Source organism: Lycorma delicatula, chromosome 3, assembly GCF_047948215.1.
Source record: "Lycorma delicatula isolate Av1 chromosome 3, ASM4794821v1, whole genome shotgun sequence".
Lineage (NCBI taxonomy): Eukaryota > Metazoa > Arthropoda > Insecta > Hemiptera > Fulgoridae > Lycorma > Lycorma delicatula.
Window position 1 is genome coordinate 63,029,411 of NC_134457.1, and position 21,901 is coordinate 63,051,311.

The following is a 21,901-nucleotide window of genomic DNA, read 5'->3' on the forward strand; positions in this document are numbered from 1 at the left end:
ATATATATATATATATATATATATATATATATATATAAACGGATTTCTGCAATATCTGTTCTTAATTAATATGAATTATGCATACAGATTTTTTTCTCAAATTGTTAGATATCGGTTTTGTATTCTTGTAAAAGTGTAATTTTGTAAACACTTTTGTTCACTTGTATAAGTGTAATTTTTTTCTTTCACTAAAGATTGAAATATAGTAGGAGATGAGACTGGCAGCCAAGAGAATTAGCGCAGGTAATAATCCGGGGCTGGACGAGGTCCCTGGATCTGTTGTTAAAGTAATGGTGACAAGACATCCTTGGGTCGAACTGGACGCCTATAAATTGCTCTGGAGAGCTGTCGTTTCCCTTCCTGTAGGAAGGAAGTGCGGTTGGTCCTGGTGCTAAAGAAGGGTGACATGCTTGGGAGAGGTATCTTATATCATCTGATATACCTGCTCAGCAATCTAAGCAAGCTGTTAGAGATACTTATCATTCACAAGCTCTGGTGTGAGGTGGAAACAAAGGGTGACTTTCCCCTGGTCAATGTGGCTTTGTTAGGGTTAAGTCCACAACTGACGCGTTGAAACACGTAACTGAATGGGCTCGAGATCGGAGTAGTGGCACCAAGCGTCGACGGAGGATCTCGTTAGTGGTCCTCCTAGACGTCAGGAACGCCTTTGGTAGTCTCCAATGGCCGACGATTATTGACGTACTGAGTATACTCTTAATAATTTCCTCTCTGTTAATAATTCCAAGATGATTCTTGGAATTATTAACAGCTACTTACACGACAGAAGACATAAAACCCCCACAGAAGATGGTGAATTGGTTTTTGATGTGTTTGGTAGGGTTCTGCTGGGGTTGGTTGTTGGCTCATTCCCGTGGCACCTCGCTTTTGATGCGTAAATGACATTCCTGTGACTCATCAATAACACATAAAAAAAAAAAAAATATGCGAGTCAAAGATTAACACACAGTAACTACAGAACATTGTAGGCTTACTGTACTGTATTTAAATTTATGTTTGCATATTTATACTTCATTTTACTTTTTAAAGTAATCTGTAATTTTTATTTGCACCTTAACGTTCCTTTCATTTTCTAATGCAAATTGACGAACTTGTTGTGTAGAAATTAACTTCGCCTCCTGTGTTTCTTTTTGAATGCAATACCATTCTATGCATCTCATCAGCATCTCCACGACTTCTCATTTGCATTATCATCGAATTCTTCATTCTCAGCACCTTTCTTTAAATTTTCTTTATTTTTAATATGAATAACAATTTCTTCATTATTTAATATTTCGTAACATAAATTTGTGTCATCTAATCTTACCTGTTCTTCTATCTCCTCATTTGTAACATAATGTAAACCAGGAATGCTGTTACAAATTGCTTTCAATTTAAAATTTTTGTCTGCATTTTCTTCTTCAGTTTGTGGTTCTGGTAGCTTGTCAGGCCAAAGTTTATTCCAGCTGAACTTCAATCTTTTTTATGGGATGTCTTGCCAAGTGTTGGCAATATTGTATTACTGCATCCTTTATGGTGTACTTTTTTCTAAAAAATCTTCTACCTGTATTTCATTTTCACAGAAGATTAAATTTTGCATTAATAATTTTTTATAACGTCGCTTCATACTTACTATGACCCCTTAGTCCACTGGCTGGAATAAACAGCTTGTGTTTGCTGGAAGAAATACAGCAACTATATTGCCATCTAGTGTTTTCCAGTTTGTCGACCGGATGGCAAGAAGGGTTATCCATCACAAGTAATGCCTTTTTTGGTAAATTATTTCCTCTAAGATGTCGCTGGACTTCAGGCACAAAACAGTCGTAAAACCACTGGCTAAATATTTCTTGCATCATCCAAGCACTCCGTTGCGAAAAGTATTTCACCGGTAGGTAATAAGTCACGATATATAGGTTTAAAAAAACTCTCTGGTTTTTTGAATTGCCAATAACAGGTAGAGGAAGTCGATGACAACCACTTACGTTAGAACATACAAGAATAGAGATGTATTCTTTCCTTACTTGGTAAGCCGCAGAGCTCTTGTTAGAAGATGCTAAGGTTTTCTTAGGAAGCGCTTTCCATGATAATCCTGTTTCGTCACAGTTATACACCTCCACACTACTTAAATTAAGACCTTTCATTTTTTAAATAAATTTATCACAATAGTCAGATACAACCTGACTATCAGCGCTTAATTTTTCACCCTCAATTATAAGCTGACGAATTCCGTGCCTTGCTTTTAATCTATTTAAACAACTCTGGCTCCATTTACTAAGAGCTAAATAAATTTGTACAGAATCAAATTATCCTTTCTTAAAATAAAATTCATAAAGTCATTTGTAATTTTTATTAAAAAAGTGAAAACAAGACATCCATTTTTTAAAATTAAATATGAATATTCAAGTATAAAATAGTTAATTAAAAAGGTTCTGTGAAAAAGAAGTAAATAAATTTTTATGGCAAAAATATGAGTGGTAATTCAAACCACAAGCTGATACGTGGTATAAAAGCACACTAAAATTCACATAATCAACTTGAAATATTTTGTATATTTTGGTTTATATTAATATATATATCTGTGTATGGGCTTGTGTGTTTCAGAAAATTCTGAGTAAATCTCATCTTTGAAGTCTTGAAGTCATCTGAGTATTAGCTCATCTTTGAAGTTGACTGAAATACGAGATAATGCAGTATAAAATAATTTCAGTAGAATCAGGTACTACAAATCTTCCTTCAGAGATTTGTTTTTAAATAGAAGGTGAAAAAATATACGAATCCTATATTGCTGCTTGTATAGTTAACTAGGATACATATTAATGAATTAATAATTTCTGACTAAAAGTATTAATAAACATTTTACTAACTTTGATTTAATTTCTTGTAGGAAGAAAAAAGATTACAGTCATTTATTACATAAAAATATAATGTCTAATTAAGATCGACACATTTCTGGAATGTTACACAAAATGTCTTCTATTGGCTTTTTAAATGGACTACCAGTAACACTTAAATTTTCCCTGAAAATAAAAATTAATTATGTTAAACTAGATAAAATGATTATAAAACAAATATAAATGTTATTTAAAAGAGTAAATGTATTTTCATTAAGAAGTAATTATTAATTTCGGTTAATGGGATAAACTTTTACAGAATAAAAGCGATACCATGGTGAAAACAAAATTTAGTGATTTCATTATAAGTTTTTTCTGTAGAAATTAATAATATTAATCATTTTTAAAAGATCAAAACATATGCTGATCAGGAAAAATTATAAAACTAATCATCATCAACTCATTTTTTACTAACTTAAATGATCTTGTTTAATGACTGAAAGTTCAGCATGTTCCTTATTTTTTCAGTAAATGGAGGGTAGTTTACATTTTGATAACCATGATGTAACATGAACGTTAATATTTTTTTACATATTAGGTAAGATAGTAAAGAGGTAAGATGTTTTTTTACACCTATTTTAAGCTTCTTCAGAGACTGCTGCTGGAAATGCTGAGTTTAGTGATTGGATTTGGTGATTTGTTTAACCACCTAGTTTTGAAGAATCAGATTTAAACAGCAAAGATCTTTCAAAAGCAGATTCGAATTCCATCTAATGGCACCTGTTTAGGATCCCTTGCTTTAATCTCTAAAGTAGATTAAATAAAGCAAATCTAACCAAAGCACAGGTTAAGTTTTTTATAAGCTTCAGTTTAAAAATATGTGCTAATAATTGGTTTTAAAAAAGTTTTCTATTTCTAAATAAAATAAATTTTATTTATACAAACAAATCCAGAAGATAAGTACTCTTCTGCCTTTAAAATAATATTAATTTTTTTAATATTGCCAAATGTACAGGTACAAACTAATTCATTATTGTTATTAACATCTTACTATTATAAGAGGCTTTCTATAATATGATATAGGTTTAGAAATATATCATTGCCAAGCAGTATATGATATTCCCAGTAGGTCAAACGTTTCCTACAGATTATGATAAACTATTTCCGACAAAGTTGTTTGTTAAAAATGTCATAAAAATGTTATAAAAATGTTGTAATTATTAAAAAAATTATTTTTAATAATTTTAATTATTTTTGTTTTCCCAACATAAAATTATTTTTATTACTTTTAAGTGTAAAAGTAATTTTACACTTCTTTCTTATTACTGAGAAATTAAAAATACTGTTACAAAATTTTAAGTTTTTTTTATATTAAATATGTATTTATTAACTACCTAACTACTCTATAACTTATGTTTCAAACATAATTAAAAATATTATGAAAACATATTTACCGACAAATTGTGGTAGTAACACAGTTTGATAATATCATACGTTTCCAGTGGCAATTGGTTTCATTAATGATACTATGAGCAAACTGACGATCTTTTATTTCTTCATTCAGTCCAATTGTAGTAATTTTTGGCATCTTGTATGTTTTGAACCATTCCTTTAATTCCTCAAGAAGATTAGGAAACCTTTTCTGAACATCACATACATCTAGAAAACACATCTTTATTTCTTTACTTAGTTAACAAAAGTGGAATAAATAAAAAGTATGTATATAAAGTATTGTGATTAAAACAGTATTAGGCATTTAGCAAAAGAAACAAGTCATTCCTAAAAACTGGAATAGCTTTTCTCGTGAATAACAAGAATCCTATGCAGGGCTTACCAGAAAAAGCTCAACATTTATAATTATATGAAATGATTTGTTGGACGAAGATTCACTTCAAATGATGAAGTCAAAGCTGAGACAATTTCTTATTTTGCAGAGTTGGTCAAATTGCAATATACTGAGGGTATTAGAAGTTGGAAAATAATTGGTGTAATGGTCATCAAATAGTAATGTGATTACACTGAAATATTACGAAAAATCTTGTGTTTTCTTTGTTAGGTTTCGAACATTCTAAAAAACCCTTGAATATTACATATTTAGCTTACTTGCATATTAATTTAATATTGTTTGTTGTATTTATATTTTACATTATAGATACAAAATTTTAATCACCACACCTACTTTTAATTTTATGACTAGCTTTTGAGGGGGTTCTCTCTTTGGCAAGATGTCTGAACATCTTTTTGCCAAGTGTTCATTATCCACATACTTGTCACTGCTCAATAACAAATAAAGCCAGTTGAATTTATAAAGACTACCAATGTATTGTAATTTCTTTGGAGCAACAATTTGGTTATCCCAGGACTCGAAACTTTGAGAGAAAAAATGTATGCAGGTATTAGAATAATCAGCCCCCATCTTAAAAATGTGTTGACTAATAACAAAACTTGCTATGTCCATGCTAAATGAGTTTGAGATAATGAGCATTTCTTATTACTGACAATTGTGGAGCTTTACATTATTTCTTGGGCTCACATTGTTTCATTAAGATGAATAATGGACAGATTCCTTATGTATTATAAAAATTTATTCATAATTTCTCAAGTTATTAAGGAAAAAGCATAGGACATGGCTGGTTTTGACAATAATGTTTGGACATGGCAGGTTCTTTTTTAACCTATGCGGACTTAGCTGGTTTTGAGGCTTACAAAAAAACTTATTAAATTATATTGCCATAAAACAAAACATTTTTATTCTTTAAAAAGTATACAAAATCAGTCTAATTAAATAACAGAACTACAAAATGCATAGAGTTATGTTTGAAGAAAATATTACTGACACACTTAAAATACAACAGCAATAACAACAGCAATAAAATAACATCATTTTATAACAATTAAAAATATAATATAAAAATTGAAACATTTTTAAACAGTTGGTTCTTCATCTTCATGGTATTCACATTGATTTTCTTCCACTTCAAAATCATTTTCTGCCAGAGAAACAGGATTGTCAATTACATCTTTATACCACTGTAAAGTCTCTATTTCTCGCCACTCATTACCAAAATGTTTTGACAACAATTTGTCAACATCAGTAAGCTTAACCTTTTTGACAACATTCTTCTTGTTAACTTCATGTACCTCCATATTATTGATAGACTTACCCCTTTTACAAACGCCTTTATAAACTCCAATATTTGATCTGTAATTCTGTTCCCCAAGTATGAGAATTCCACCAGGAACCTTACTTATTTTAAGGAAGAATCGCTTGGAGGCATTAAATTTGAAATGCCACTGTTGTGTTTTCCTAAAAATTGATAGTTTTGCTGATTTCCAATCATAGATTTTAGAATCTTCTCTATGTCTAACAACGGTTCCATGATCGTTGAAGATTTCTAAGTATTCATCTGGTAAAATGATTGTTTCTTTGTTTTTAATAACTTTTTCTATGCAGCCAAAGACACGGTCAGGAGGAAGGAATGAATGACCGACCATAGGAAAGACCAAACAAACTGTTTGTCCTGACTTTGGAGCATTATTAATTATCAAATAGGAAATCAGAGCTATGACGGCTGTATTTTTATTCTGCCCCCCACATCCGTCAGCAAACAGAATAACTTCACTTACTTCTTCATTGAAGAGGATGTTATACAAACGATGGTATAATGCTGAGGCAATCTGATTAGAAGCCTTAGGTGCATCTGTTTCCTTTCAAACATATAAGAAAACAATGTCCTTGCTTTGCTGTGTTTTAGAATTTCCCACACAAACAGTAAAAATATAATAGTAAAGTTGGCGGGAATAATAAGCTGATTGGTATGCCACCTTAGGCAAAACGAAGTTTTTCTGACAATCATAGGATAAAAGAATTTTGGTGCAATCTACTTCCTGTCATAACATATCATAAAATGCTGAAGCTCTCAGCTTATGAATTCATAGCTCAGTCATGTATTTCATCTTGTGAGACTGATCTGATTTTTTAATCATTTCTTTAAGCGTAATACAATGTGAACAAGCGTCAATTGAAGGTTTAACGAAACCAATATTAAAATTGTTATTGAAATATTTTCTAAAATATGATTTTTTAACCTGTATATTAGGTGGAATGGAATTATTATAAAACCTCCAGAGCTTGCTAATATTAAGATCACTAGATAGGTATTCTCTACCATTACATGTTCCCCAACAATAATGTTTTTTTAGTGGCTGTAATTTAACAATGAAATTTTTCATTGCTTCCTTCTTCGCTAAAAATTTGTTAAAAGTAGCGATCTCCACCTCGATTTTCTTTGGGCACAGTACCCAGGAGTAAATTATTCTTACAAATTCGCTGAACTCTATCCTTCGATACTTGTAAGACATTAAGAAACGCTTGCCTACAAACAGGAACAGAAGTTTTCTTACTCGTTGTGTTTATTACTGCTCGTTCAACATAGTATTTGATAGAGCAGGATTTTTTAAATTCTAATAATAAAGAATTTTTCCTTGATCTTGGTCGACTTGAAAAAGAAGCACTGGTATACTTTAAAATAAAACAATCTTGAAGTATTTTTTCCGGTTTAGAATAAAAGATTTTATTAAAATGATTGATATCTCGGATCGTTAACTCACCACACTGATAAGCAGCAGTTCTATGACCACAATCTGGCATGACAGGTGGATGAATTCTTGAATGTCTGTAACAAGAAGAAAGAAACTTGTTAAATTGATTTTAATTTACCTAACAAACCAATGTTTACATACTCAAAAATCAAATATTTTTATGATTTCAATATTTATTTTTATTGAGGATCATCATCTAGAAACAAGTAGGAAAAAAATAAACATGTTCATACTAACCTCATTTTTTCCTGATATTAGATTTCCACTTTGTTGGATCTTTTTGCTTTTTTCCTGCCCTTTCCAGGCTTAAATGCAACATTCTTTTCACTGTCCATTACAGCAAACACCTTTAAAAATCAATTCAAAACTAGTCAAACTAAAGATAATTACTTAAATGTCTTTTTCACAACGATTGCGTCTAACAGCTACAGTGTTACAGAAGTCATTAAATCAGCTGAAATAACTGGTCATTAAATCAGCTGACATTTTTCCAACTTTTATTATATTATATTAATGTAATATAATCTTTATATAATTTAAATAATATTAATTTCTTTTTAGTAATATTTTAATAACCTTCTTTGAAATAAAAACAAATTTTATAGTTTGGAAGGGACATGGCAAGCTTTGAGAATCTATTAGAAGTATTCATTAGGTTATGCAATGGGCATGGTGAATTTTTAACTGAAAGGACAAGGCAAGTTCTGAAAGTAACTGACTGTGGACATAGCCCGTTTTTGAGAAAAACCTCATTTTTTATTATTGTTTAAAATATTGTACATGACCAGTTTTGAAAATAAACTCTCAGATTCTGATGCCAGGGTTACCAACTTATAATGCAAAAGTAAAATCTCAATTTTTTTAAAAATTGGACAGCCAGTTTTGTTAGTCGTCACAAATAGTAGTTCTAGCCTATTGTAGGTACGAACGGCATAATTTTTTATTTACTTTTTTTGAGGGAGATGATATGTTATTAACGGCCGGAAAAAATACGTTGTAAAAACATAAACAAAGAACTAAAGAAAGATTAAAACTAAAATATAAAAAAAAAACTAATACACACACTAATAACAGATAAAATATCACTAAAAACTTACAACTAATATCACAGCTAAATTATCACTTAAAATTAATATTGTAATACGTGTGGTGAAGGACGGTTGACTACATGCGTCTTTAGCAGCAGAATCTTCATGTTCATTACCCGGAATTACCATGTGGCTAGGGATCCAGCAAAAAAATCACTTGTGTGTTGCGATGGTTCAACTCGGCGATTGCATAATAGATTTCAGTGACGATGAGATGTCTAGAATACAAAACTTCTTAAGGTTGGACAGCACTATACTAATCTCTGCAAATAAGGATATTTTGATATTCTGGGTTAATGATATTAAAAGCCCTATTAGTAGCGTATAGTTCAGCAGTAAAGACATTTGTAATACTAGGTAGGCCAAATATACAGGTTCTGTCATTAACTACAAATGCGCATCCAACCATATCATTCTCTTTCGATCCATCCGTGAATACTACTCCGTCTGGGTTTGTCTGAGAGAGATTGGTAAAACATTTGCTGAAGCACAAAAGGAGTTGTTGATTTTTATTGTATCAAAATTAAGATTTATAGGGTTGATTTTTCATGGAGGATATGAACAGGGATAAGTTGGAAAAATAGAAGGTGACTCAATATTTAATAGGTGTAATAAAAGCCGTGTATGAACATCTGTAGGTGCTGTATAACGTGGATGGTCCCCCATACCTATATGTATATTCTCATACCTATATAAATGAGAATTCGCAATACAAAAATAATTTGTATTTACAAATCAGGTGATTCGGATGTCCTTAAAGACGGGCAGAATAACATGCTAAAAGCTGGTCCCGTTTATCCCAAAGTGATGACTCACCACAGCCAACAAGTATGCTTGCGAAAGGGCTTGATCCAAAGGGACCTGTAGCAAGACGAAGGAAAGCATGATGCACAGCATCCAGCATTTTAAGTGCGATATGACGTGCTGAAGAGTAGGTGACAGAACCATAATCTTAACGGGAACGAACTAAAGAATAACAAAAACGCAATATACATGACTTGTCGGCTCTCCAACTGGTGTTGGACTAAGGACTCGCAGCATAACTAGAACTTTGGAACATTTCGTTTTTAATTGTTTGATGTGTTTGACCAACTAGCATCGGCTATCAAAAAATAAACCTAAAAACTTAACATAAGGACAGTTAGCAATTAGCTCTTCTTTGAGAAAGACTTGCGGAATAAAAGGGTCCCACAGGCGAGAAAAGAAAACATATTTTGTTTTGTTAGGTGAAGTCAGTAACCTTGGACCAAGCTTCAAGGCGAGATGCAGTGTTCTATAGTAGTACGAGGCGTAATATATATATATACCAAAATCATCAACAAATAAAACAGATGAGGAAGTGGCTGCACACATTTAGTAATACTGTTTGATGGCTGTAGAAAATAAGGTGGCACTTAATATACTTCCTTGAGGTACTCCGTTCTCCACGATGATGCTACCCAAGAGAGAATCCCCAAAATGAACACAGAAAGTTCGGTCATTTAAGAAACCTCTAATAAAAGCAAGCATATTCCCCTTGACTCCCCATTCTTTGAGGATGCGTAGAATACCATGGCGCCAGCCGTGTCAAAAATCTGGCTGATTTCAAAGAAGATAACGACGAGGCGCTGGCGTAGTAGGAAAGCGTTTTGAATAGCTGTCTCCAATGACACTAAATGGTCAGTGGAAGATCGTGTTTATGAATGTAAAATGAAGCACAGTTTTGTACAGTCTCAGGTTGACCATTCCTGAGATCTATAGTTAATTGAAAGATATGTGTTTATTTGAAGGTTCAAATCCTAGTAAAGGCCACTTTTATACAGACTTGAATACTAGATCATGGATTCAGTGTTCTTTAGCGGCTGGATTTCAATTAATCACAGATCTCAGGAATGGTCAACCTGATGCTATACAAGACTACACTACATTTACATTCATACATATCATCCTCAATCATCCTTGTGTAAAATCTGCAACATTTCCTTTTTTGTGACATGACTTGTGTATCATCAACTTTCCTTTCCAGCTAACAATACATATTTAAGATTGCTACATGCTGTTAGTTTTTTCAATTCATAAAAGAAATATATAAAATAAACTACAAATTTATATCTCTAATTCAAAAAAATGTATATCCTGTCCTCTAAAGTGCTAAAGATATCGTTGTTGATTCTGACTCATACACAAAAATCTTACTGCTAATATGCTAATTTATCGCCTACAAACAGTTTCTATTATGCTTCTGTTGAAAAGTTCTAGTTCTATGGAATAAATTGTTTTACGTATTAAACTGAAATCTTATAATATATTTATACAGTGTGTTGTAAATACATATACCTTCATACCAAATCATAAATGGATTTGGATTGGTTAACAAATATTTTTGTTACGTTTATCGCATAAAATAATGGTGATATTTCTCTCTCTTGTGTTTGGTCAAAATTAATTCTTGTCTAGATGGTTCTCAGTCTTTTTGTCTGATAAAAAGTAGTTTTGTGATTGTATATAATGTAGTGTTAACAATTCAGGGACGATATCAATTTTATCGGTCAAAAATTGTTGTGTTCCAGTTGATTAATTTTATTTACACATTCGATTGGTTAAAAAACAGGGAGTGTGATTAGTTGAAATTTACTACCTAGTAATTGGCCAGTTCCTTTTTCCAGCTGTGATTGGTATGATGTTATGACTTTTTGATTGATCAATCATATTCTTACGTGTGGAACTGCTGGAAGACCAAGCCACTGATGCTGTACCAACAGTAGATGGTGAAAATAGTGATAAAACAACTCAAAAAACAACAAAGTGACTGGGATTGATGGAGTAACAGCTGAAGCGCTAAAAGCAAGTGGTGATATCCTTGTCAATCGCATACAGTCACAACAACTAATATGGCTTATGGAGAAAATTCCTACAGCATAGAAACAAGTGGTTGTTATACTGATACTAAAGCAGGGTAACAATTGCGAATGCAACAACTACTGTGGAATAAGCCTCCCAATCGATAATTGGAAAATTTTTTACGAGAATCATCCAAACTCGACTACAGAAACATCAGAACCAACTGTCTAGGAAAGAACAGGCTGGCTTTCGCCTAGATAGAGGCTGCTGCGATCAGATTTTCACTCTTAGACAAATGTTGGAAGAGTGAATATGCTGTGGGAAACGAAAAGTCATTGTATTATAGATTTTAATGGAGCATTTGACAGCACTATGGGCGGCACTCAAGTCTGAACTTACGTCTGCCAAAACCATCCAACTACTCACAGAAACAAACAATGACTGTAGCAGGCACATGTGCATTCATAATGTACTGTCTGATGAATTTCCAGTACAAACTGGTGTAAGGCAAGGCTGTGTCATCTTGCCCTTATTGCTAATACATGTAAGTATTTATTTTTGTGACAGACCTAATGTTTGCCGATGGTAGCACTATATTTGTGGATGATGTAGCCAAGGTGACAGACATTCTGTACGACATTGTGTGTGCAGCACTGCCAAACGGTCTCAAAATTATTGCTGAAAAAACCTAGGTTCTAGTGACTGATAGCTCACCATCTGCTGTTTATCTGGCTGGAATACAAATTGAGCAGGTTGACAATTTCAAATACCTTGGGTCATTAATCCAAGAAAAGATTTCATCATCCACAGAAGTCCGCGGCAGGATTGGCCAGGCAACTGCTGCCTTCCAACCACTGAACTGGTGCTTATGGAGGAAACGAAATGTAACCTTGAAGACAAAGATCTGGCTGTTCCAGGCAATCATATTACCAGTCTTGCTATATGAATCAGAAACATGGACAGTACTGAAAGAAGACCTAAACAAATTAGAAGTGTTCCAAATGCGATGCCTACAGCGAATACTAGGTGTATCATTGTGTGATTGTCAGCAAAATTACACAATCAGGCTTGGTTTAACGAACAATCTACAGCTGAACTTTGAATACAACCACCAAAGACTGAATGTAGCTGATACAAAACTCGCAGCTACCATCCAGAAACAATGAAAAAATATTGTATGCAATGCTTATTTTCCAGCAGCACCCACAACAACATACTGGCTCTGAGCTCACCCTCACGCCCATACGTTTGTTAAGGGATCAAAAAAAAGAAGAAGAAATCTGTGGAGGTGGTGAGACTTAAATGTAATCTGCGATATGCAAGGATGAATGTGTGTTGTGATTGGTTTATTTTTATCGGCTTTACTTTGGGGGATTAGAATTGTGTTTGAGTCATATTTCATTCTTTTTACGCATGTTAGGTGGCTGTTATCAAGGGACAAAAATCAAATAAATTTTCACCAAATGACACTATTATTAAAAACTAGTAAATGCCTAGAAAAGACAGAGTGTATGCAGTGAAGGTTGTCAACATCAATGAACTAAAAAAAAAATTTGTTTGTTTGAAGTTAATAACTGCTATTAACAAAACTGTCTAAAATGCTCTGTTTAACAATAAAACATGCATCTAAGTAAACTGATTTGTTATTTTTTAATTAACACCTGAAAAATTTGAATGCGCTGAATAATTTATCATCACCCTGCTTATTAACACTGGTTGCTTTTTTCAAATTAAAACAAATGGATGACTTCGAAGCAGTAGACTAATTCATTTTACAATTAATCTTCATTTAGAAAAAATATATCAGATTAGCAATATTCACGTTTTTATAGAACATTTGTGTTATCAAACGGGCATATCATAATCTGCTGATCATAAACTGTGAAGTGATAATGTTAAATAATGGACTGTTACAGGTGTTTTTTTCTCTCACAAACAAATTGTCTTTTTTGAAGTGCATATTTGGAGTTTCAATATTTTTCTTTTATGGTGTTTAACTTAAGATTATGAATAACTTCTTTGACTAGATTTATTCTCTCTAAAAATGTTTTTTCTTAATGTTTATTTCTTAAAAGTTATTTGGATATATATATATATATATTTTCATTGGAAAATGTTAATTATACATTCATAGACTATTATAGTTTGTGTAACTGAAAAGTTTATACCGACTGAACATTACAAATATCTATAAATTAATAAAAAAAAAAGCCATCAACAATCACTACTTTCAAAATCATTGATATTTGATTGTAAATATATTGAAAGTTTGTTCCCTTATAACAATGAATGTACGTAAACAGAATGAAATACGACCAAACCAAGAAAAATGATCCCAATTCTCACAAACTGAAACCAATAACACTAATCAATGATAATACTAGCATATAACAGATTCTAATTAAGTTTTACTGTCCCCTTTATGGACGTCTTCTAATAATCTGGTATGGTTTCACACCAATTTCCAACCAGTCTGAATACTGCAACTTCTTAAACAATCACATGGATCAATAATCAAAATATTTTGACCAAAACATATTTACACCAATCGCAGCACTAAAAGGAACAGACCAATTAGAATACACAGAAAACCAACCATTCCTCACTTTGTAATCAGTCTCAAAAGTAAATAATTCTGGCCAATAAGAATGCACAAAATTTTGAATATACTTGTCCAATTGCATTACTAAACAAATGCTGTGAACACCAAACTCCAAATCCAAATCTGTTTTTTATCAATGATAATGGCTTATACATATAAGCATTCAGAAACTGTAAATTTTTAACCAACTAGAATAGGGAATTATCTTGAGTCAAAATTTTAGTGGGCTAATTATTCATCAAATCAATACACATTACAATTTCTTATATAAATATAAGGACTTTATTTTAATCCATGAAATAATACAATTTATTGATTTTTACAAACTTTTGCAGTAGTGAGTAAAAGATATAATAATGTGGTGTTAAGTTAACATATTAACTGTCTGATTTTTGTGTATGGTTTCTAGTTAAAAAAGCCTTTTCATCTAATTAAGTTGGTATTTTGTTTAGAATTTTTACTTTTTCTCATCTGTTTAATTTACGTTTTACAATGTTAATACATATGCGACTGAATAATTATGGACACAGTATATAACAACAGCAGTACAAAAATTTATGAAAGAGGGATTCTAGGAAATGATTTTCAAGTGACCAAACCTTTGTAAAAACCCAAAATTTTAAAACTGCCAGAAGTACACTTAATGAAAACATTTGACTAGGGCACCCAAGTCATATATAAAACAGTACACTGTTATGCATTAGCATTAACATATTCCGTTTATGGTTGTATCAGAATATGTCAACTAAATTTACAGTGTGATTTTCTTAAAAAAAAACAAAATATTACAAATTTTATTTATTGTTTCTAAGTGACAAATTCAGGTAATAAATAATTGATTATTAGAAAGTTGTGCATGTTTAATAAACAGAAGTAATATTTGTCTGTGCTACCAAATAATTATAACAGTTACAATTGCTGGGCAATGTTAAATAAATTTATATTAATGATATTCGTTTAAAACCAAGAACCCTAATATAATTAGGGCTCAATTATACCTAAATATAATTGAGTGATTCTTTAACCAATGTTCTTATTGCAATATTATGAATCCTTGTACCTTAAAACTTTTCTAGATTAGAAATTTTGAACTATTCCAGATTATGTTCTAACAATTTGATGTCCGTTTCCGATTTACTGATTACAATAGGGAAAGTAGCTTCATTTAATTATGTTAGGGTTTTCATTGTGATTTTATTTTTATTTGTACTCCAGAGACTAGATTAAGCATATGTACTTTTAATATAAAACTAGAAAAAAGTTTATAAATTCTTTTTTGCAATTTGAGTTACAAGTTTATTACACATTTACTTAATTAATGCCTATAAGTAAACAAGAGAAACTGCACACACATGCACAAGAAAATAAATAATACTTGGATAAACAAATAACTATAATATAAGCAATTATAAATAATAATTTACCATTCAGCTGATTTGCGTTTGGATCATTTACATTTAAGGCTAAAACTTTCCAGTCTGTTTCTCCTAAAAGAAAAAAGTACAAATGACACTCATAATTAATTCAAAATAAATAAATAAATATATATATATATATATATTGTTTAGAATTGTAAATATATATTTTTTTAGAATTGTTTGTTAAATATATAGTGTCTAGAAATTATAAACATTACATATAATATATAACGTTTACTAATGAAAGGCATTTCATAATGTTCTTTAGGACTACAAAAGTTTACTGGATATAAGTTACTAAATCATCCTTGATAAAACCAGAACAGGAAAAAAGAAGAACCTGCAGATACTAACAGTTATTCATGTGAATATTTTTATTTGATGCAGTCTACAGTCCTTTTATAAGGCAGAGTGCAGTCATAAACTAAGGTGAACAGAAATCAGTCAAAGGTGTATTAGATGACCAGTTCAGATTTGTAAAAAACATAGGAATGAGGGAGACTATTCTGTCTCTGTTTTGGAAGTTTATTCTGACTATTTTAGAAGTTAGACTTAAGAAGAATAAAGTCACCTGGTTCTTGCCATTTTGTATGTAAAATGTAGAATGAGATAAAATGTTTAAATTTTAAGAAAATTGGGCTTATATATAAGAAAAGAATATTTGTTTACAATCTGTACTGCAATAATGTGGCTGTTGTAAGAATAGATGAAGAAATACAAGATTCAATTCAGATTGGAGTGAGGCAATGATGTGTAGTTTGTTCCTGATTTTTTCAACTTATACATGGTTGAAGCCACCAAAGAACTGAAGGAAAATTTTGATAGTGAAATAGATTTTCGAGGAAATAAATAAAGGTAACATTATTTTACCAGAAATCAAAAATGAGTTACAAGAAATTCTGAATTCCATGGTCTTATTTCTTAGGAAAGAATTTAGTTTGAAAATAATTAAGACTAAAAGGTACTGTTATGTGGAAGAAAGCAGAAGCAGAAATTAAATATTGAGATAAAATACAATACAACACATCTGCCAGAAGTCTTTAATTTAGGTAATAAAATCACAGAAATAAGGGGCAGACTGAAACAAGCTAGGATAACTTTTATGTAAAAAAAAGAAGTCTTCTAGGGTTAAATGCAGATGTAGAGGTTAGAAGGAAATTTTTGAAAATTTTGTGTGAAGCACAGAGATTTATGGTAGTAAAACACAGACAATAGGGGAAAAAGAGTAGAGGCCTTATAAATGTGGTGTGCAGGAAGATGTTGAAAATTAAATAAGATGGTAAAATTTAAAATGAAAAGATCTTAAGGGAAATAAGAGAGGAAAGGAATTAATGGCAGAAATTTATATAAAGACAAACTAGGTCAGTGGGCCAAGAACAAACATCAAGGTTTAGTTAATTTGTGAAATTATAGAAGGTAAAAGCTAAAGAGGAAGACAAAGACTGGAATATACAAAACAAATAATTGAAGATGTAGGATGTAGTAAATATGTTGAGGTTAAAACATCAGCACAGAACATGAAGGAAATAAAACATTAAAGAAATAAAAACATATCTAATGAATTTAAAAAATTAGAATTTTGCCCATACAGATTTAAGATACTCTATAAAGATTAATACATCTTTTGTTTTATAATACTTAAATAATATATAATGTTAATTTTTAAATCATAAATAACAATAATTAGAATGATCCTATCTGATGTGTAAGAAGTCAATCACAACTTAAATACAGATAATTGTGTTTCATTGGATCTGCTTCCTTCAGTTTTTCCTTCCTTCAGTTTTGTGTGAACTTATATTCAGTGTATATTTTTTCTTATTTTATATTTGTTGTTCCTTATTATAAAATTACAGCAATAGCAAAACAAACTTAGATTTGAATCACTAGTTGATCCACAAAAATGGCGGGTAAAAGAAGACTATTTGTCTTCAAAGTCCTATTGATTTACTAGGGATCAGATAAAAAGAGTTGAATGCTATATTTTAAGTTGAAAAATACATACTTCTTAAAAACTTTATAAAATAAATATTTTGTTCCTTAACTACACAAATATAAATCCTGAAAAATATTGTTTCCCTAACTTTAAAATTATTAAAACCAAATAAAACATCTCAAGTATTACTTTTTTAAAGCTAGACACTTCTTTACTTTGTAAAACAAGATCATTGAACCAGTATCATGGCTTCCTTAACTTTTCGCATACATATAAATGAAAATCTATTTAAAAAAAAAAAAAACATTTTTATTATAAAAATAGTCAGTGAAAAACATATTTGTTTATAACTGTTAGACTAATGGAAAATTATGAATTATGTCAGTGAAATAGAAGAAGGTTCAGTTTTTTGAAAATTTTGAAAAAAATTATTGCAAACACTATGTATAATTATTTATACTGGAAAAAGTTTTCAGTAAAAATAATTATTTATTTCCATATTTTTGAAAGATTGACAAATTGATCTTTCTATGTTTGAAAAATCATAACATCAATCTGAAGTTAAAATCAGCACATCAATTATGTAGAAGTTCAGTAAAGAGTTATGTTTAATTTGATTGTTCAATAAGTTTTATCTAAAAGTTCAATATTTTATTATTTTTTAATTTGTCAAGATTAAGAAATAATCATATTTTTGTTTTTGTAAAATATAATTTTATGTTTTAATATTTACAAATTTTTTACACCTTAAGTTATATGTAAATAAATAAATATTATATATATTTAAAAATAAATATATGTAAGTATGGAAATTTACAACATATGTATTTTAAATTAATATATTGAAATAAATAAAATTTATCGATACCTTGATCAATAAGAGCAAAAATTCCAAGAACTTTTACAGTTACTATTTCTCCTTGACGGGCAGTCTGAAAACAATATAGAAAAATAACATTCATTCTAAATAAAAAGAATTAAATAACATTACATAGATTTTGTGTCTATAGTACAGTGTACAAAGAAGAGTATTAGGGTTTAAAATTATTTAATATTTCTTAACATTGGCTTACAGTAATGAATCCCAAATAAAATGAAAAAGTAATTCTTACAGTTTTTTCATAAAAGTGCTTTAATCTGGGCACCTTTCATCATGCAGTGTGCATCCAACTGATAGGAGAGTTTGTTCTACACTTTAACCAGCATGCTTGGAGTTATATGTAGCTGCTGAATTCCACGTCTCAAATAGAGTAGATCAGTAGGTAGCAGACACATAAACAAGATCTTTTATAAAACTCCAAATGAAAAAATTACATGGGGTCATATTGGGTGGCCTTGAAGGGTACTGTAAACAAGTTCTCACTGGTCCATGCTGACTGATCCAGGGGTGGAGGAAAATGTCATTCAACCAATCCTGTACAGAATTATGGCAATGAGGAGGCACACAAAGATGCATCCCAACCCTGTACAGGAAAAGACACCCACCTTGTATCATTACCAGTCGCCACATCAACCCTCCCTTCCAAGCGCTAAGGGGCTTTATCGGAGGTCGTCTTCAGACCCACTAAATGTTTACATCTCACAGTCATCAGCCAGGCCTTGGTTCGGATGCCATCGATGTAAATGCCTCGGCAGACATTTGCATCAGTAAAATAGATATCAAATTTTGTCTTCGTGTAGGCTTCAAACAGACATCTTCACATCCAACCTAACATGATTTCCTCAAACTAAGTAACCGAAAACGCGGAAGCGCGAACCCCGCGCCTAGTCCAGATTTGACAGCACCTTTCGTGACTGTGAATGCCTCAAAAAACTAACCAATTTAAATTTAAATCAGTGCTATAATCATACCAATCAAAATTATGTCTTATGCAACATAGAGATTCAGACCTACACCCAAATAAGTCGACCAATTTAAGTCACCTAACAAGGAGAACGTAACCTAATTCCGGTCTGCGCAGGAGCCGGGTACAAACCCCGCACTGCACCCAGTCCCATCATGGTATCTCGCGTGGCATTACCAAATCACGATCAGGACTGCCACCGCCGGAGGAAAGCCACGCACCCGGTCTCTACGGATTCCATAAAAACATCAGTGGCCTTTTTTTGCTACATATTGTAGATGTTCCTTGAACCGAAAATTCTCATCAAAGATAACACCCAGGTATTTTGAGTCATAACGTACCGAATGAGGAGACCAGCCATCCGAATACGGATTCGTCGGGAAGCAGCCAATCGGCCCTTAAGCAACATCATTGTGGTTTTCTTTGGGCTGAAAATCATCTTATGTTAGAGACTCCACAGTCGGACTGTGTCACAAGCATGAGCAGCTCGGAACTCTACCTCATTATGCGAATCCCCTTCAATCAGTGGCAGCGCGTCATCAGCATAAACGACGACACGACAACCACATGGCATCCTTAAATGCATCATAATTTTGGGGAGTTCCTTTTCCCATTGTTAAGAGTTCATGGTGATTTTCTGACCCCAGATATGGACATTATGTGTGTTAACTTTGTGTTTGAACACATACTTCAAGAGTATGCATTTGGTTAAAACATTCCACACTCTGGTCACCAACATTATCACTTTGTTGCTGGCCTACTTTGCAGATTTTCTAGGACTTCCCAGGAAAGCCTCTCTGATAATGTTCAAGATTTTCTTCAGACATCCTTGGTCAATCTGTATACTATTCCCTTTACACAGACATCCATTTGTTTCAAACTGATTATATCAATGAATGATATTCCCACTTGGAGGATACAAAGTAAACTGCAAAAAAACAGAATGTTTTCTATTTAGAAATCTTTGCTGGTGGTGCTATTTAGTGGAAAGGTAGGAAATCGATTTATGGCCATGTGTGCAACAAAACTTGTTCTCTTTCTTTTTTTTCTAGCCTTAAAAAAAAAGGTACATAACATCCACAGAATATTATAACAAATTAAAAACCTGATATTCATTTTGTACACCCAGTATAATTAATAAAATTTTTTAATTTAATTAAAATATTAAAAAGGTTTTATAATTAGTGAGGTTTTGTAATTAATGAAAACTATTCGTGCCACAATACTAATTTTCACAAAGCTGTTTATAAACAATATTAAAATTACTCACACATGAATTATATAAACATATCAGAACATTATTTTAAAAAAAAGGTGATAAAAACTACTTACATTCACTTTTATCATTTTTTTAAAGAAAGCGATAAAACTAGCATTTTAAAGTTTTACATTTAACTACTGATCTAAACTGAGAAAGTGATTTTGATAACTGTTTTTAGTTACTGTTCTGTATTTTAACATAGATTAAATAAAAACTAGTAGTAGTATGTTCTTTGTATTTTTAAATTATATATACTAATTAAAAATACTGGTTATTAGTAATTATTAAGTATATTTGGAAAAAAAATGTGCAGATGCATGCACAGAAATATTTTTTCATAATAAAAAACTTCATAAACATTTTCCTACCATAATTTGATAGTTTGGAATTTCTTATGTAAGAGTTCCAATTCTAAGACCACGACTTTATTAAATTTAATTGGATAAGTTTTTTTTATCTGCCACTTTCCACGTCACTCCTATAATCGGCATAGCCATTCTCAAGACTAACATGATGCTGCCAGGCACTAGGGTAAGTGAGCTATGAAATGGTTTCCTCTTGTCTTTTTCAATGAGCTCAATGTACTGTTGCAAATCAGCCTCAGATCTATCATGAAGCAAGAGATATTCAGCCTTACCAGTGATAGTTTTACTCTTTTCATCAGAGGGAATTGTATAATAAACATCATTATATCAAGAGAAACAACTTCCTCTAGTACCACTTATCTCAGATACTCATCACAGTCATAAGAAAGAATAGAGCAGCTAGTGTAAAGCAAGAATTAATGTAGTTCTTCCTGAAGAAATTATAAATTATGTTCAATTTCAAGGGATGTATAATATTTATAAATACTTGTAAATTATATTTTTTAGGTTAGAGGTGGGAGTTACATCTTAAAACAGAGAAGACAATTTAAGTTGTAACTTTATAACCTAAACTGTCTTATTTATTGGCAAGAGAAATATAATTTGAATGCTCAGAAGTTGAAACTTATAAATTTGACATGAAACTGCTGAGTACGGTATTGACTTAATTTTTTGAGAAACATGAAGTGAAGTGACCATTTTTAGAAGAATAAAGAAAGAATGTGCATTATGGAGAATGAATATAACAGATGAGTATGTAGAGTGTTAAAGTTGAAGAAATTTGAGATACAAACATTATGGGTAGAAAGGTTTTAATTTAAACATGTTTGTTATTATACCTGCAGATCTGCCTTCTCAGATAGTTCTTGTTTCTTCAAATATAGATGGACAGAGAAAGTTATGTACCATATAGCACTCAGAAACATCCTATTTTTATTACAGTGAAATTTACTGAAAATTTTAGTGTAAAATTTTAGAGTAGGAAGTTTTTGAAGATTCAAAAACTTTCAATTGTTTTCTGTTCTGATTAGTAGTGACCTATAAATATCCCCAAAGGAAGATGTCAAATGATTTATGTTTTAGTGGTCAGGCAAACTGATTTTACAGGATCCTATATCTTCCAATCCAGAAGCATTA

General features: G+C 31.3%; 1 protein-coding gene across 7 annotated transcripts in view; it reads right to left on the minus strand.

Moving 5' to 3' along the window:
* The window catches only part of LOC142321651 (uncharacterized), a 58,168-nt gene that overhangs the window by 9,963 nt on the left and 26,304 nt on the right, over nucleotides 1-21,901 (minus strand). For 6 of the 7 annotated variants that reach the window (XR_012755689.1, XR_012755688.1, XR_012755687.1 and 3 more), the window contains 4 exons: nucleotides 18,163-18,226; nucleotides 15,365-15,427; nucleotides 4,283-4,487; nucleotides 2,862-3,014 (listed from right to left, as the gene is read on the minus strand). Coding sequence is in view for 1 of the 7 variants with exons in the window: in XM_075359914.1 (XP_075216029.1) it covers nucleotides 2,930-3,014; nucleotides 4,283-4,487; nucleotides 15,365-15,427; nucleotides 18,163-18,226 (417 nt within the window). In the remaining 6 variants the exon portion in view is untranslated. Of the gene's footprint in view, nucleotides 1-2,847; nucleotides 3,015-4,282; nucleotides 4,488-15,364; nucleotides 15,428-18,162; nucleotides 18,227-21,901 lie in introns of those variants that run through there. The other variant, XM_075359914.1, reaches the window with a different exon arrangement.